The sequence below is a fragment of the Thalia democratica genome, chromosome 5, assembly GCF_965202585.1.
Source record: "Thalia democratica chromosome 5, ktThaDemo2.hap1.1, whole genome shotgun sequence".
In the NCBI taxonomy this organism is placed as follows: Eukaryota; Metazoa; Chordata; class Thaliacea; order Salpida; family Salpidae; genus Thalia; species Thalia democratica.
In genome coordinates, this window is record NC_139169.1 from 45,303,305 (window position 1) to 45,319,505 (window position 16,201).

Genomic DNA, 16,201 nt, shown 5'->3' on the forward strand with positions numbered 1-16,201 from the left:
GAATTAAATATTTATAGTAATATATATTAAAAGATTTAATTAGTTTCACTTTTATAAGTTTTATGAAATGTTATTACTAAAGATTTAATATAACTTTGTTTTCTCACAAAATTAACTTTTAAACTTAATGTCTAGCATTTAAATTATTTCTAAAAAAAAAACCATGGACATAAATAAAGTTAAAAATGAATTGTCAATTGACATGGCTACAATGCTAAAGCAAAGTTTTGTTATGGATTCAGTCAAAGAGTTGTTTACTGAAAATTCAACAGAGATGAACTTTAGTCATAGTAAGTCTTTATAAATTCTTAATATATTTTGCTCTCTTCCAACTTGTGCAAAAACATTTATATATTCATATATATTAATTTGATTAAATAACAAACAATAGGTTTATAGAAACGTTTTGTATATTAGATGTATTGTCCCTTTATATTCCTCAGTAAAGCTAAAGTTTATTATTACTGTTAAATAGAAATTTAGAATTTTTATAAATATTAAGACAAGTTAAGTTTAAAAAATACGCTGATTTTAGTTATATTACTGGTTTAAGAGTTTGTGCATTTTGAAAAGCTTTCAGATTATATAGAGATGACGGACTAGTAAAAATAAGAAGCAAATCACTGAGATCAGCTGAAAACTCTGTTAAATACTTAGTTAAGTTTTTTAAACAAAACCACTTTAAAAAGACAATAGAATCTGGATTTTGCCCAACAGATATTTTGGATGTATCCTTCAACATATTAAACTCAAGACATATTATTATCTATAGAGGGAAGTCTAAAACTTCAATTAACATAAATATAAATAAAATAAAAAGACCAGGGACTAAAAAAAACTTAAATTATTACTTTTAAGTATAAGGTATTAAGATGTTCTTGAGTCTATAACCAATTTGTTTAAAGTTGTTGATTGTAGTTTTAAATCTAAAAAACAAATACAAAGACAAGGAGTTAATCAAAACACAAGTGTTGACTTTAATGTTTTATGATATTTTAAATTTTTGTCAAATATTTAAAAAAATGTTGTACAGATTACTATAATTATCTTTAAAGCGATAATGTTATTTTGTTTATATTTATTGTTGCTTGCAATTTCTTTTTTACATTTACTTATTAAAAAGTCTAAGCTTGAATACTTTTTGTAGTCTCTACAAAAAAATTTTAAATGCTTCTTTTAAATTTTTTATTGCTGTTGTGTTGTTTAAGTGCTGCTTTATCATTAACATCATCTATACCCGTACTTTTGTTTGTTTGAGTATAAGAATAAGTCTTTTAAAGTCATTTAAAAGGCTTACCATTTTTTAACTTTTATATACAACTATAAGTTTAGTTTATAAAAATGTACCAAATATGTGTAGTGAACTAAAAAAATATTAGATTATTAAAGTTATGCTTCTGAAGGTAGTAACTAAAGTAAATATTTCTTGGTGTTGTTTTTAACTTACTAAGTTTATGGACAAATGTTTTATTAGTAAAAAGTTACTAATAGAATTAATATAGTGTATTGAGTTCTAGTATGAAAAATATTTAAGTTGAAAATGAGAAAACTAACTTAATAATGTTTAATAATTATAAGTTTTAAAATAGTTTAATTATTAAATTTAATTTTAACTCCAATTCATCAATTGGTTAATTTTACTAATACATTAACCCAAAATTTTGATAAATTCAAAGTGTAAAGTTACCTTAGTGGTATAAAAATTAATTTTATCATATTACTTAAGTATTTAGTTTCTAAATCAAATAAAAAGTACTGCGTGCAGTTTTTATGTCTAGGAGCAGCTTCTTGTATCATTTGTTTTAAAAAATTCAATGCTTTACAAACATATAAAATTTAAATGAGTTAGTGAAGTACATAAAAAAGACAAAAATATTTCATCAACTTTTTTTCTGTTGCTTTATACATGTAATTATAATAATACTATATTTTAAAGATGGAGTAGAAATGAGTCAGTCTCCTTTTCCACACTGCGTTATTGAAAATTTTGTAGAAAGTACAGACAAAGGTAGTTTTAAAGTACATATTTTTAATTTTTTAACATTAAAACTAAAGTTACCTTTAGCTTTATTTTTTGTAATGCATTGCTATGTACTTTTACTTGAATAGTTTTTGAAAATCAGAATTATGGGTAGCTGTCAAATTTGCATGAGCGTACAAAATTGCACAAAGATATTTTTGCACAAAGACACTTTTGCACAAGCAAACAGTTTTGCGGGGGTTGGATTTTTTTTACTATCACTGTTACCCCTTACCCTCGGTCAGTAGCTTTTTTTTTTCTTTTGGTTGATTGATTTTTTTTTTGTTTTCAAAGGTCAGTAAATTTGTTTTCTTATTAATTTTTCTTTTAGTTTTTTTTCTGTTTTTTTATATACATTTTCCTGCTGTTATTTTTTTAACCTCATGGAAAAATGACCCTCCTTGCAATATTGCAACATGTGCAAAATTGACACTTGGTGCAAAATTATCTTTGTGCAATTTTGTCCCCTTGTGCAATTTTGTCTTTGTCCCTAGAATTATCTACAGATGCTGTTCTGTTTCTATGTTAGTTGAACATGCAGAGATTAAAAAAAAATTTGGGTTTATTATATTAATTTTTTATTAGTAGTTGATAACATGTAATAACTGTTTTTAACACTCTAAGTCTAATGTAATTCGTATTAAACTGAATCGCAAAACTATTAACAGTCCTCCATGAAAAATTTTGTGTATACGTTTTTATTTTCAGTGAAAGTTAGGTTAGACTGATACAAAAATTTATCTTGGTTAAGTCTGCCTTAAAACAGGGTTGCCACACACTCAGGATAACTTAAGACTGTTTTAAATTTTTGAAAACTTCTGAGTTTAAACTTTTTTTACCAGGATGAGTTAGGGCTGTTTGGTTTTTTACTAAAATCTAAGGATAGTTTTAAATTTGTTTGAAAATCTCATTCTACGTTTTCTTTCTAGATCTTGAATGAAATTTAGTTGTTTCAGCTTCAATATTTTGATATTTTAAACCAATTTTGTTCAAAAACTTTATTTGTTTTGGTTTTGAGAATTTTATTTAGAATTCTTAAACATTTTAAAATATTTTTTAACGGTTTAAAGTTTTCAGAATGACTCAGGACAGTTTAAGGTTACAGGATACTGTTTTTGACTTAAAGAGAGGCAAATATGTTACAAGTCTTAACTAGAACAAAACCAGTTTACACAATGTCACATGAATTGCTATTGATGGGCGTGTGGTTCAGTTTAGTACTAATTGAGATGACAGGAAAAGTCTTGTATTTGCAGCTAATTAGCCAAAAGCATTAATATTAAATTAATAACTCTTAATGTGTAAAAAAAAGATATTTCTTAAAGGTGTAAGCAAATTTAATTTATATTTGTTTTTGGTATACAGGGTTTGTGCGCGTCAGGCTAAATCAGGCTAAGTCAGGCTAAATCAGTTTTTTTGAAAAAAGTTGAAAAAGGTCAGGCTAAATCAGTGTTTTTATTTAAAAATTTGAGAATCTCAGTTCAAATGCTCGAAAATTTTTGATAAAAAAAATTTGAAATCTTTTTAAGGTCAAATTGAGATGTAAATTTATTTCTAAATAAAGATCTAATTACTAAAGACAAAATCAGTCAATATTTGTAAAAATAAATGCTTAAAACCTTTTGTTGAATCTCTAAAATAGTTTTAAGAATCTTCATTATTTTGTTTTGAGTAGATTATATACGTCATGATTATGAAAAGTCATAAAAAAAATACAGTTTAACCATTACAGTTTAGTTCAACAACTTAGCTATTTGTTTGAATTTGTTTACATCAGCTATGTTTTTCAGAGCTTAGTTGGTTGAATTTTTTTTATTTCTAATTTAAAGGCTTTATACCAAATACTTTTTAGATTAAAACCCTTAAAAGTTTATTCATATACTTTACTGTTTGTTAAAGTTATTATAAGTATTCACAACACTAAACTTAGCTTTAAGATATAAGTACAAAGTTTTGTGGGAGTACAAATTTTAGGTACAATTCATTTTTTTTAGAAAAATAAAATAATAAAGGTTTTTTTTTTAATTTAAGTGTAAGCTTTTTAAATCTGGTATGACATCAACAATCACTGTATTTGTTTAGACTTTAGAGTTAAGGATTTATAATTATGTATCAATTTTAAGTATTAGTCAAAATACTATAATAAACATTTTTTACATGTTTTAATACTCGTGTAAGCATTTCATTTTAGATTTTAAGAAAACACGACAATGCACGTCGTATTGTTATAAATCTTCTGGTTATAATGTTTTTACTTAGTGTTTAATTAAATTGAACAATTGGGTTTAGTAATATATGTTAAATTTTTACACTAGTAATAGATAAGATATAACACTTATTTTAAAACTTATCACTGAATTTGTTATGTTAAGGGCATAGGGGGGTCAATCACCTTTTGCACAATTTAGTCTTATTTTGTTGAGTTGTAACTAAGCTATGAGTTGCTTTTGCAGATTAAAAACCTCAAGATATGTTTGAGATATAGCTGGTTGAAGTCAGAGACCACAATAGTACTAATCAAGACCCCTTCAATACCTCAAATGACTTCTAAAGGGGATTTTCCTTACTTTGAAAAAATGTCAGGCTAAATTGGTCTCAGTCAGGCTAAATGAAAAAAAAAATCGCGCACGAATCCTGGGTATATTGAAATATTTCTGATGTTGATATATTGCAAAATGAATTGCACTATAAAAGATATATAGAACGTTACAACTTAAAAAACAGCTACTTCAGTGGACAATTTATTAGATCAAATGAAAGAAGAGCTACTTGATATGGAGTATAAAGAAAAATCAAATGATCTGTATAACTTCTCACAAACACAAGAACTCATGGATCAGGGTATATTTTCAATTACTTTTATATTACCTGATTTTTTTATTCACTCTTTAACCTTCTATTTAAGATAGAATTTTTAAAATAAGTTTGTTCCTAAGTTTTTCAAAATCATGAATTTTTTGTTTTAACTATTAAGTTTGATAAATGATATCTGGTTTAAATAAACACTGACTTTTTTAGTACAAATTTTAAAAGACACTCAAGTCATTTTTAGATTTAATCCACTTGTTAATTCAGCAAAAAAAAAAGAATGATTTAAATTAGCTTGTTGAGTTTTTAAACCTAAAAGTAGCGTGAGTGATTGCACTCCTGATATATTATTTACAGGGAGTCAATCTTTTTTCGGAGAGGAAAATTTTAGTTAATAAATTTTTTCACTGTGTAAAATTTCTTCAAATTATTTTGTATATATTTTTATTTTAAACTTTCAAAAATTAGTATTACTTTTTTGTTGTTTTTCTATTGTTTTTATTCATGTATTCAAAATAAGTTTTATAGTTACTTTAGATAGATAATAAACTAGGTTACAAAGGTAAATATTTGAAAACATGTATTTTTTTTCAGTAAAATTTAGCTTACTTACTATCCATTTCTCAACGATTTTTATAATTTTTTTATTTTAAGTTTGTCTAAATTTGATACATTACAAAGTTAAATATTCTAGGTGTTTGAAAATGTAGAGTCAGCAAGCGTAAGTTACTCAACTTGCATTTAGTAGTTGTACAAAAGGTATAATCTTAGAAGCCTATGATAGTTTCTAAGGTACACCGACTACAATTTTTCATTCGCCCATAAATTTAGACTAGTTTTTAACAAATCTGTATATGTTTTATAAGTAATATTTTGTAACCCTCCATTGTATTATGATTTTCAAAATTCTAAAATATAAATAAAAATATTAAAGTTAAAGGACATTCTAAGAAAGCTTAGTTACAACTAATTCTTACTTTAACTTTACATTACTTTAAAAAAATATTAGCTGTATTAAAATAGTTTAGTTACCTTTTGATATTTTTAGCATACACTAATTTCATCTATCTAATAGTTTAAAACTTTGTTTTAGCATAGATTTTTATTAATTTGACAATATTTTCTCGAATACTTGAATAATCAAGCCAATTGAATTAATAGTTTAATTATTTATTAAAGAGTAAAAAATAGAATACTTAACTGATGTTTTTAACACAGATCTCAGTTTTAATAGAAAATCTCCCAAGCTAAATGAGTTTAAAGATATAATGAAGAAACAGCTGCAGCCTTGGCTTTGCAAATGCACTGGTATTGACCTGAATGATGAAGTTGATATGTTTTCTGCACAGTACTTCCATACTGGTTAGATATTTATATGCTGTTTATTAAAATAGATTAGTTTTAGAAGTGACCAATAAAAATAATAAAATTTTCAATTGAAACAAAAATTACTTATTTTTTACCTTACAAAAACTAAGTAGATATTTATTTATTATATATTAGTTAAAGGTCACTTAAAGCACTATAGTATTTTTCAGGTCTATAATTTACAAAATGATTTATTAACTCAAATTAAAACATTATTTTACTGATTTTATAAATGTATTACAAAACATTTTTTTTATATCCACCACATTGAATAAAGTAAACGTATAAAATGCTAACCAGTTTTTCATTTATAGTAAATAATTTTTAGCTCACTAAACTTGAATGAAATTAAAAAACTGTTTAGTATTAATATTGATAAGTTATTGATAACATATTAATGCAGACCACCTGTTGTGTCACGATGATTTGTTGGAAAACAGGAGGATTGCATATGTTTACTATATAACTCCTCATGGTTGGAGCGAGGCGGATGGCGGGTCTCTTGACATTATCGACAATATAAAAACAGGTAAATTCAAACTTGTTTGTCTTGAAGGATTTAAGTTATACAGTAGTACTTATTTTGATATAAACAGGGTTGCCGGAAAACCTGGAAGCCTTAAAAAACCTGTAATTTGACAATTTAGGCTAAAAGACCTGGAATTTGAGAAACTTTAAAAAAAAACTTGGAATTTAAAAAAATGTTTACATGTTAACTAGAAAAATTTCATTTTGACACGAAAAATCTATCATAAAGATAAAAAAAATTGTCATCATCAAAAATCTTTTTATTAAAAAACACATTAAAAGTAGCTTTACAGTAACTTTTCAATGTTTTTCTACTATTTACCACAGTATTTAAACTTAACTTTAAACTGAAAATAGACCCAAAAGTTTGTACTTTTAAAAATTTAGGTGAAATTTTGAAAACTGGGAGAAGATTTATCAAAAACATTTAGCAACTCTGTATTAAAAAAAGCTGGTAATTGTTCAGTTTTACGGTTTAATTACTAATGACAATGTTTTATTCGTAATGAAAGTTTGTTATAACGACACATACACAGTGTTGCCACTTTACCTGGAATCCTGGAAAAACCTGGAACTTTGAACAAAAAACCTGGCATTTTTAAGAATTTTAACACGTTCAGTAGTAAAATTTTGGTTTAACTCAAAAAATTTATCATATAGATAAAAAAATTTGTCATCACCAAAAATTTTTTTATTAAAAAATACATTTTAAGTAGCTTTACAGTATCTTTTCAATCTTTTTATACTATTGAACACAGTTTCTTACCTTATATTTAACTTTACACTAAAAATAGACCCAAAAATAATTACTTTCAAAAACCTGGAAAAAATTTTGAAAAAACGAGTGGCAACCCTGCATACAATGCTTTCAAAATTAAATTAGCTCGGTCTTTAAAATAACATGAAAAATGATTAACTAATAGAAATAAAAACAACTTTTAAAAAATAACCAATACGAAAGCATACTATATTTATATTTTCACCACAACTTTGATCCTTTGTCAAGAAAACACATATTTAAGATCTTTTTGTACTTTTTTGTTATAAATTCTTATTAAGATAATACACTAAGTCATAAAGTCGGGGATAAGTTTTTCTACAAAAAATAATGTTTAATTTAAAATGAAAGCTTAAAGTATTAACTATAAGTCAGTTATTATAGGATATCATAGTTTTTACAAACTTTGTAAATATATTTATTTTTGTAAACAGTTTTCAATGCAAACATAAGGACTGCAATTTTTCAATGTCCAGCTATCGGATATTTAAATAATAATTAGAGTCTTGCTTTTTTTTTAATTATTTTAGCTAGATATCTCGAATTAAAAGCAAACGATAATTAAATAATTTTTAAGTTTTGGAGTTTTCAAAATATTAAAAAGTATTAGACTTAGATAAGAAAAATAAAAATAAGGGTGACTTTTCATATAAGATTTCTTTTTTTGGAATAAAATTATTTTAATTACTGACGGTTTAAGTATTAGCAACGAACTTACTGTCAAAATTTGAAGTAGAATAGCTAAAAAATGAAAGAGACATCTTTTTTTTGTGAAATATTCTCTTTTCGAATTTTTTATTTCCCTTTCCGTAAAAAACTTATTAAACTCACCGATTTTTATGCGTTATGTCTAAAAAAAATTTAATTTTTTTTCAAACTGATAGAAGTATCTGATAGATAAGATAAGATAAAGCTCTACAAATTAAGGTCAACTAGTAAAAACATATGTGATCCCCTTAATGGTTTAAAATGTGAGTTACAAGTTTAATAGTTGGTTGTTGATTTTTATGTTCTATTCACTTGTAAATGCTACTCATTTTCTTTAATATATTTGATGGTGATATCTCATAACAAGTTAAGTTACACACCCAAGAACTTTCAAAGTTTTTATTTTATGTATTTAAGTAAAACCAATTTAGTCGTTTTTTAGGCTTGGTAATAGTTTTTAAATTAATGCTTTGATTTTTTTAACTAAACTTTTCTTTCGTAAAACAGATAAGGCTTACAAACCAGGTAGCATTGTAAAAAGAATTCTCCCAAAACGAAATAGTCTAGTTCTGTTTGTAGTCAGTAACAAGTCTTTTCATCAGGTTTGAATTTTTAACTTGTTTAGTTTTATAAATTTTGATATTTTTATTAAGGTACGAAGTATATGTCGTTGATTCAAAATAAACAGTTTTCAAGGTTGCCACAAAACCTGGAATTTTAAATAATTTTTACATGTTAAGTAGTAAAATTTCGATCGGACACAAAAAATCTATCATATAGATATAAAATATTATCATCAAATTTTTTTTTTTTTAAACACATTTAAAGTAGCTCCACAGTATCTTTTCAATGTTGTTATACTATTTACCACAGTTTTTTTTTCCTTAAACTTACTTTTTAACTAAAAGTAGACCCAAAAACATGTACTTTTAAAAACCTGGAGGAAATTTTGAAACCCTGGAAAACATTTGCCAAAAACCAGTGGCAATCCTGAGTTTTGTATTTATATACTAATAAGAGTAAACAAAATATCTATATGTTAATTCAGGTAATATGATTATGATAATAGTAGAGGACCTGATGACTCATTATATAAATTAAGTATTACTATATAAATCTAACCTTGTTAATACATTCTTAGTAGTATCTCTTTGTGATATTAACCTAAGTACTGTTCAAAGGTTTTATAATTTATTAGACATTTCAATACATATAGAGTAAATACACACTATACAGAATACATAAACATAATAGTCGATTAAATAGTACTCAGCATAAAAAAGAGTTAGCAGGTGACTTTGGCTCACCATTCTACCAAAAAGCAACGTATATTAAAAATTGTCATATTTTAGCACTAAGAAATATTTTTTTTTGCAAACTCTTCTATTATATAATTAAGAAAGCAGTGAAGAATGCGATATTGCTACATTTTGTTACTAATTTTGACTTTTGTATAAGAATAAATAAAAAATACAGTACAAAAAGCTTAAATTTTTTAAGATACACGTTTTACAAATAATGAACTTTACCACACGACCATCAACAACAGTATCTGAGACAACCTACGAGTATCTAACATCTCAACTTTGTTGATGATGGGGGGGTAAAAAATTAGCCAAATATATATGATATTTATCACGATAAATCTTGAATAGTTTAAAAAAAAAATTCAACAATTTATTACTGAATTCTTTAATAAATATTTTATTACTTTGTGTATTTTTAATTAATTTTTAATGGATAGTTGAAGTCTAAAAATATCAAAATGATACGTTTTTACTTTTAATTTTTAAGACTTTGCTTAAATTTATGTTTTCTATACATTAAATACTATTTTTTATATAATGTATTGACCAGTTTCGTTCTTAACTTTTTTTTTTCGTTTTATGCTTCAGTTATTCCCAGGTTAGTGAGGTGTTGAGCCAATCGAAAGTGAGATTTTCTGTAACTGGTTGGTTTCACTCGAACAAAAAAGTCAACCATCACGTGACAGCCTCACATAAAGATGCGATCATGAATTCACTGCCTCTTCACCAATCATTAGGCGGCAAGGTTTTTTTAGCACTGATAACTTTAGTGTATTTTTGAATTATTTTAACGTTTGAAATGATGTAAATTTAAGCAATTATATCACCTTTTTTTTAAATATGTCACAAAACATGGAAACACCTTACAGGAGGTTATACAGAATTTAGCTTTATAAAGCTTGCATTTTTTTTCTGAAAATGCCTTTAACATAATTTTACTTTTCGAACAAATCTCTAATTTTTTAATTTTATAAAGTCTTTTTGTATAGTTATTTTTTTTATTTTTAGTTACCTCAAATTTTTATAATTTAAGTAGGCAACTTTTTAGGTAATTTAATAATTATTATATTTTTTTGAACTTCGGTATTTCCTACACTGTTTTAGTTCTTTTAATTTTTTTAAACTTTTGACTGTTTTTTTTGTTCTGTTTAGAATAGCTTTGAAAGTTTTTGTATTAAGTTGAAAAACATTTTTAATTTAGTATATAAACTTTAATAGCAGACTGTGTACAGTTATTCACAAGAATTTACTACAAAAATGTTTAGACCCAACAGTTTTTTTAGCACTAAATACTTTGTTTAAGTAAATATAAAGTACAAATAAATTTCATAATAAAAAGAAATAAAAAAAGTAAAAGAATTAACTACAATAGTTATTATAAATGTTTTTAAAAGTTGTTAGTCCAAATGTTATTACAAATTCTTTACACTTAGAAGAACTGAATAAGTTTATATACTTAACTTTAAGTTAGAAATAAATCTAATTTTTCTAAATTTTTTTAACCTTGTATAACTCAAAGGTAATTTGATTAAAAGACATAAAATAAATTATTTCAATACTTTTCATTCATATTAGTTACTAACACTATTATCTATGTTTTCAAAGTTTGTAAATAAAAGTACATAGTATTTATAAAAATTAAGCATTTAAATGTGTTTGAAGAAACAAAAAACAATGAATGATGTTGTTCATCAATCCTTTCAATATAAAGAGTATATAGATGAAGGACAGAAATATTTCGAAGAAAATTCTGAAGTAACACTCATTGATTTTCTACAGGTTTTGTTAATATGTTTCAAGTATTGTATAAGATTTGTGTTTATTACAATTAAATGTATTAATTAAAAACTTTTCTTTATTGTTTAAATACAACTCAAAAAAACTAGAGCAAAATATTGCTTTTTTTTAATTGTTTTATAGAAAATTAAAGTAACATATAATGAATGATTTCAGACTCTTACTTACGACCAAATGTTGAGCGCATTGAAGTTTCTTCGCGATGAGGGAAAATTTGAATCTATCAAAATGCTGAACAGTCATAGTTACAAAGCTTTACCTTCTTCAATGTTCAAAGTTACCAATGAAAATTCTGATAATTGTGTATCTGCAAATGACAAATCAAGTGTCCATGAAGAAATTGTTCAGAATTTTGTGCGAGTTTTTACTAGCCAAGCCATGCTTCAGTATTTTGAAGCTTTGACTGGTAATTATTTTCAATCAAATAGTTTTTAATTAAACTAGAATCAATTAATCAAACTTAAATGCTTTAAATGTTAAAATACATGTTTGTTTAATGTTACAACTTGGGTAGACTAACTCATGCTATATTTAGATTTTAAAAAATATATATGTATTAGTTTGTTTTTTTTTAAATTGAACAAGTATTTTTTATAAGTGGTGTTATACTTTAATCAAGTTTTTACTTACTATGTTTTAGTCATTTATTAAATATTTAAATAGATAATTATGTTATCTAGTAGGTTAGTTTGTTCTTATTATGGCTACTAGTACTTAATAATTTCATGATTTATTTTGTTTTAATGATCATATGCTCAAAAAATACTGAAACTATTAAAGTCATCTTTTAAAACTTACATATCATATTCACAAAAAATAAAAGTTTTAACTATGTAGAATTTATAATGACATATAAATAATAATAAAGAAAATAATACGTATGTCTTTATTTTATGAACTTTTCCAAAAAAGTTTTAATAAATGTATTTTTACAGACTTGAATTTAGACCCTTTTAAAAAAGAAAATCTTTCTAAGAAAAAGCAAAACTGCCAGTAAGTTAAAAAATAAAGATTATTTAAAAAAAATTACTTCAAATACATATTTTGCTTTCTGATTTTGATCATTATAATTTAAGTGTTGTATAGTACGAATTTGTTTCAAGAAAATATTAGATTTACCAATAATAAAAAAGTTATAATTATAAAATTTAAACTATTAAAATACTAAGTTAGATAAGTTTTTGACACTTACTATTGCAATTATTTACAAAAGTTGTTTTTACATATTTTCAATTTAATATGATTCTTTTTTATGACTAAACTGAAACCTTCAGTTATTTAATTTTATATTTTTACTTTTATTAAACAAACACCTAACAAATAGATGTGAGTTGAGTTTATGGGAAAGAGGATCTTATTCTCTTCTCTCGAATTTGAAAAACACGCAGGAAAATTCAACTTCATCAATGCAACTCATTTTGTTCTTTGGAGTTCCTAAAGGTAATCTTAGTTTTTAGTTTCTATTTAAAGTACGGAAATCTTGGATCTAAAGTAAAAAATAAGTTTAATGTTATGTCTCTTCATAAAATTACATGTTTTTTCAATACTTATGAAAACTAAACTAACATTATAAGCTATAAACTTTTTAAGTCAGCCTTACTTGTTGTTAAAACAAGCTTTAGAATTATTTTTTTACTTTTATAGTTTTTAAAACTTTCAAATTTTGTAAAAGTATGTTTTTGTTAGTCCTGATTTCAAAAATTTTTGATAGACATTTTAATAACTTATGTAAAAACATTGAAAATTAATAGAATTGTTTTTTTTTTACTTTTAACTCACTACTTTAATATTTTATTTATTTTGAATTTAACAAGTAAAAACTTTAGGTTGGGATGATAGCTTTGGAGGAACTATTCATTATTGTGCTGCTGATGACAATGAACCTGTTAGTTTTACTTCACAATTGTAATTATAACCTCTTTTTTACTATAGTTTATTTGCTTTGTCAAAACTGTTATAGATTTAGCTATCTTAAATAATAATTTATCATTAATATGTCAAACCAATGTTTTTTAATCAATACACTTTTATAGAGCTCCAAAAATAAATTTTTATTACGTTTTTGGTTAGAAGATCATAAACTTATAATCAAGGATTTGCTTTCAAGTTTTGGTCTTACTACCTATGTATCATTAGACTCTCAGTAGAAGGAGATATAAGTTTTGTTCTTATTGAAACTTATAAGTCATTTTAAATCAGAAAGAGATCTATATCTCAGTCTGCCGATAGCTTGCGGTCTAATAAACCAAATGGTATGATCAAAACTTGTTATTAGCTTCAGCTTGTATCACGAAACATGAACGCTCTGATAACATTCTCCAATGTTTTCATCGATAAGATTACACTCAATTATTTGTATTTTGGTATTGTAAAAATAACAAATACAAAATTTTTATTGTCATTTTTTATACTTGACTCTTGTCGGTAACAAATATTTGTTAAAATCTGCTATATTTTTTTTTACTTTACAAGTTGTCAGTAGAAATTAAGAAGTAGTTAATTATATTTTTTAATTTCTTAATGAACATTCATTTAAAAAAAATAGAATTCAGTATTATTAATCGTTATTTTTGTAGTACTTTTAAATTGTTCGATTGAAAAACATAAACTTATCATTTATTATGACAACAGCTTAGTTTATCTTTCAAAAATAGAGCCATAATTAATATTTTAATGTATGGTCCGCCAAGCAGAAATATCTGACCCGCCAAATAATTTTTTACTACTAATTTAAAAAAATTAAATTGTAGTTATAATATTATAACCAAAGTTTTACCATGACAACACAAAAAGCTTTCACAGTTTGGATTTAGGGTCTTTTGGGAGTTTTAAAAAATGTTTTGAAATTATAACATTTAACAAAATTCATTATTAGTATATTTAAAATTATAGTTATTTTTTCAAATTAAAAATATACATTTTTGAAAAATTAGTAAAAGACAAAAAAAAAAGACAAAGCAAAACTAGTTTTACTCCTTAACTTTTAGAAGTTTTACTTGTTTCAAAATATTTTATCATCTCAACAAACTTTAACAGTTGATCAGTGTGAATCCATGTAGCAACAGTGCGACATTTCTTTTTGCAGAAGAAGACTGCAAATCTTTTGTCAAATACATAAACAGTAAGTTTGTAGATGAAAAAGAATCCGGTGAAAAATATTTTTTCACTTTAAAGCTTACTTACAACGATTTGGATGACTAAAAAGTTTTTTTTTTTGAGTTTTATTCTTTACTTTTAAACTGAATTTTAAAGTATTAAATTAAAAATCATAAAAATTTTACTCTATGTCTTCTTTAATTGTTTATTGTTTTTAACTAGTATTTTAGAGGTTAGACTATTTAAAACAATATATATTTATAATTTAACTTAGGAAATTTTTATTTGTTATTGTTTTTGTGTGATTTTTTGTAAATTAATAGTTTTTTGGTTATTCTTTGTCTTTAGTGTTTTTATAGAAAGAATAAATTTCAATAGATTATTTATACAAAAAAGGATTTTATAATTTAAGTTTAAAAAATTAGAACTAAATGATACAACTGAACATTTTTTAGTGTTTTTGTTTTGAGTTCAGTTCTTCCTCGATTATCCGACCATGTTGGATAATATTTTTTTGTAAATAACGCCGGATTAGGCTTTGGCCTGGCCGGATAAGAACAAAATATGGTTAGATTATTAACTTTCTTCAACTAACTAAAGAACTAAAACAAACAAATATAAACGAACAAAATTTTTTAAAGTGTTAAATTGATTTAACGAAAACAAATTACATCTTAAACAGTTAACTATCATCAGAACTCTTTCTGAGAAAAGAAAGAATGAAGGTTTGTTGAAGCCATAACGTTTGCCATAACTTTCTTGTTTCTTAAAATAAAACTCACGGAATCAGAAAAGTTGTGAAACACTTTCTGGTGTGGTTTCTGGCTTTTTTGTTTTCCGGCCGGTTGTGTACTACTGCTAAGATATTTACTGGCAACACTCCTAAATACAACACGGTTTCATCGTAGTTAAAAATTTGATGGTTAGAGTAGCCCTCGGTTTAATATTCTTATATTTTTAAAGTGCGAAAAATTTGAATCAAGTTAAACTTTTTAAAGATTATCGTGTTACTATAAACGTCTTGCTAAGTTATTAAAATCAAATAAAACATGCGTGTATACTATATTAGAAAGCATTTAGCTAGATTAAATAAATCTACTTATCGACTAAAACCGGCCGGATAGATGAGGAAGCACTGCACTTATTGTAAAAGTAAGCTATAATTAGTATTTTTAGATTTTTAAATTGGTTAATTATAACGTTTTTTTATTATAAAAGTGGTCTTGTTTTTTTGTCTTAATTTTTATTTAAGATGTGACTTTTGTTACGATGTAACATATTTTTGCTTACTACTTTTTAATAGCTATGCAGGGTTCGTGCGCGTCAGGCTAAATCAGTTTTTTTGAAAAAAGTTGAAAAACGTCAGGCTAAATCAGTTTTTTATTTTAAAATTTGAGAATATCAGTTTTTCTCAGTTCAAGTGCTTGAAAAATTTTGATAAAGAAAAATTGAAAAATCTTTTTAAGATCAAATGAGATGTGAATTTATTTCTAAATAAAGATTTAGTTATTAAAGACAAAATCAGTTAGTATTTGTAAAAATATACGCTTAAAACATTTGTTGAATCTCTAAAAATTTTTAAGAGTCTTCATAATTTTGTTTTGAGTAGATTATATACGTCATAATTATGAAAATTTAACAAACTAATACAGTTTAAACAATACAGTTTAGTTCAACAACTTAGCTGTTTATTTGAATTTTAATACTTCTGTAAGCGTTTCAATTTGAATTTAAATAAAACACGACGTTTCACGTCGTTTTAATGTAAATCTTCTGGTTATAATGTTTTTA

The 16,201-nt window shown here is 24.6% G+C and overlaps 1 protein-coding gene across 1 annotated transcript; it reads left to right on the plus strand.

The window, feature by feature from the left end:
* The first annotated feature begins 176 nt into the window (after positions 1–176).
* On the plus strand, positions 177–14,612 carry LOC145836192 (prolyl 3-hydroxylase OGFOD1-like). The gene is made up of 13 exons (XM_082944009.1): positions 177–290; positions 1,937–2,008; positions 4,745–4,861; positions 6,047–6,190; positions 6,600–6,725; positions 8,718–8,812; positions 10,116–10,262; positions 11,180–11,296; positions 11,471–11,720; positions 12,250–12,307; positions 12,639–12,754; positions 13,141–13,199; positions 14,351–14,612. The coding sequence occupies exons 1-13, from the start codon at positions 203–205 to the stop codon at positions 14,513–14,515; spliced, it is 1,554 nt and encodes a 517-aa protein (XP_082800135.1). The 5' UTR covers positions 177–202; the 3' UTR covers positions 14,516–14,612.
* Positions 14,613–16,201: the final 1,589 nt, after the last annotated feature.

Bases quoted from the DNA above. Each gene is read 5' to 3' on its own strand.
- LOC145836192 (XM_082944009.1), top strand. From the start codon at position 203: ATGGCTACAATGCTAAAGCAAAGTTTTGTTATGGATTCAGTCAAAGAG. The intron at 4,862-6,046 runs GTATATTTTCAA...TTTTTAACACAG, and splicing joins ACAAGAACTCATGGATCAGG to ATCTCAGTTTTAATAGAAAA. The intron at 11,297-11,470 runs GTTTTGTTAATA...GAATGATTTCAG, and splicing joins CACTCATTGATTTTCTACAG to ACTCTTACTTACGACCAAAT.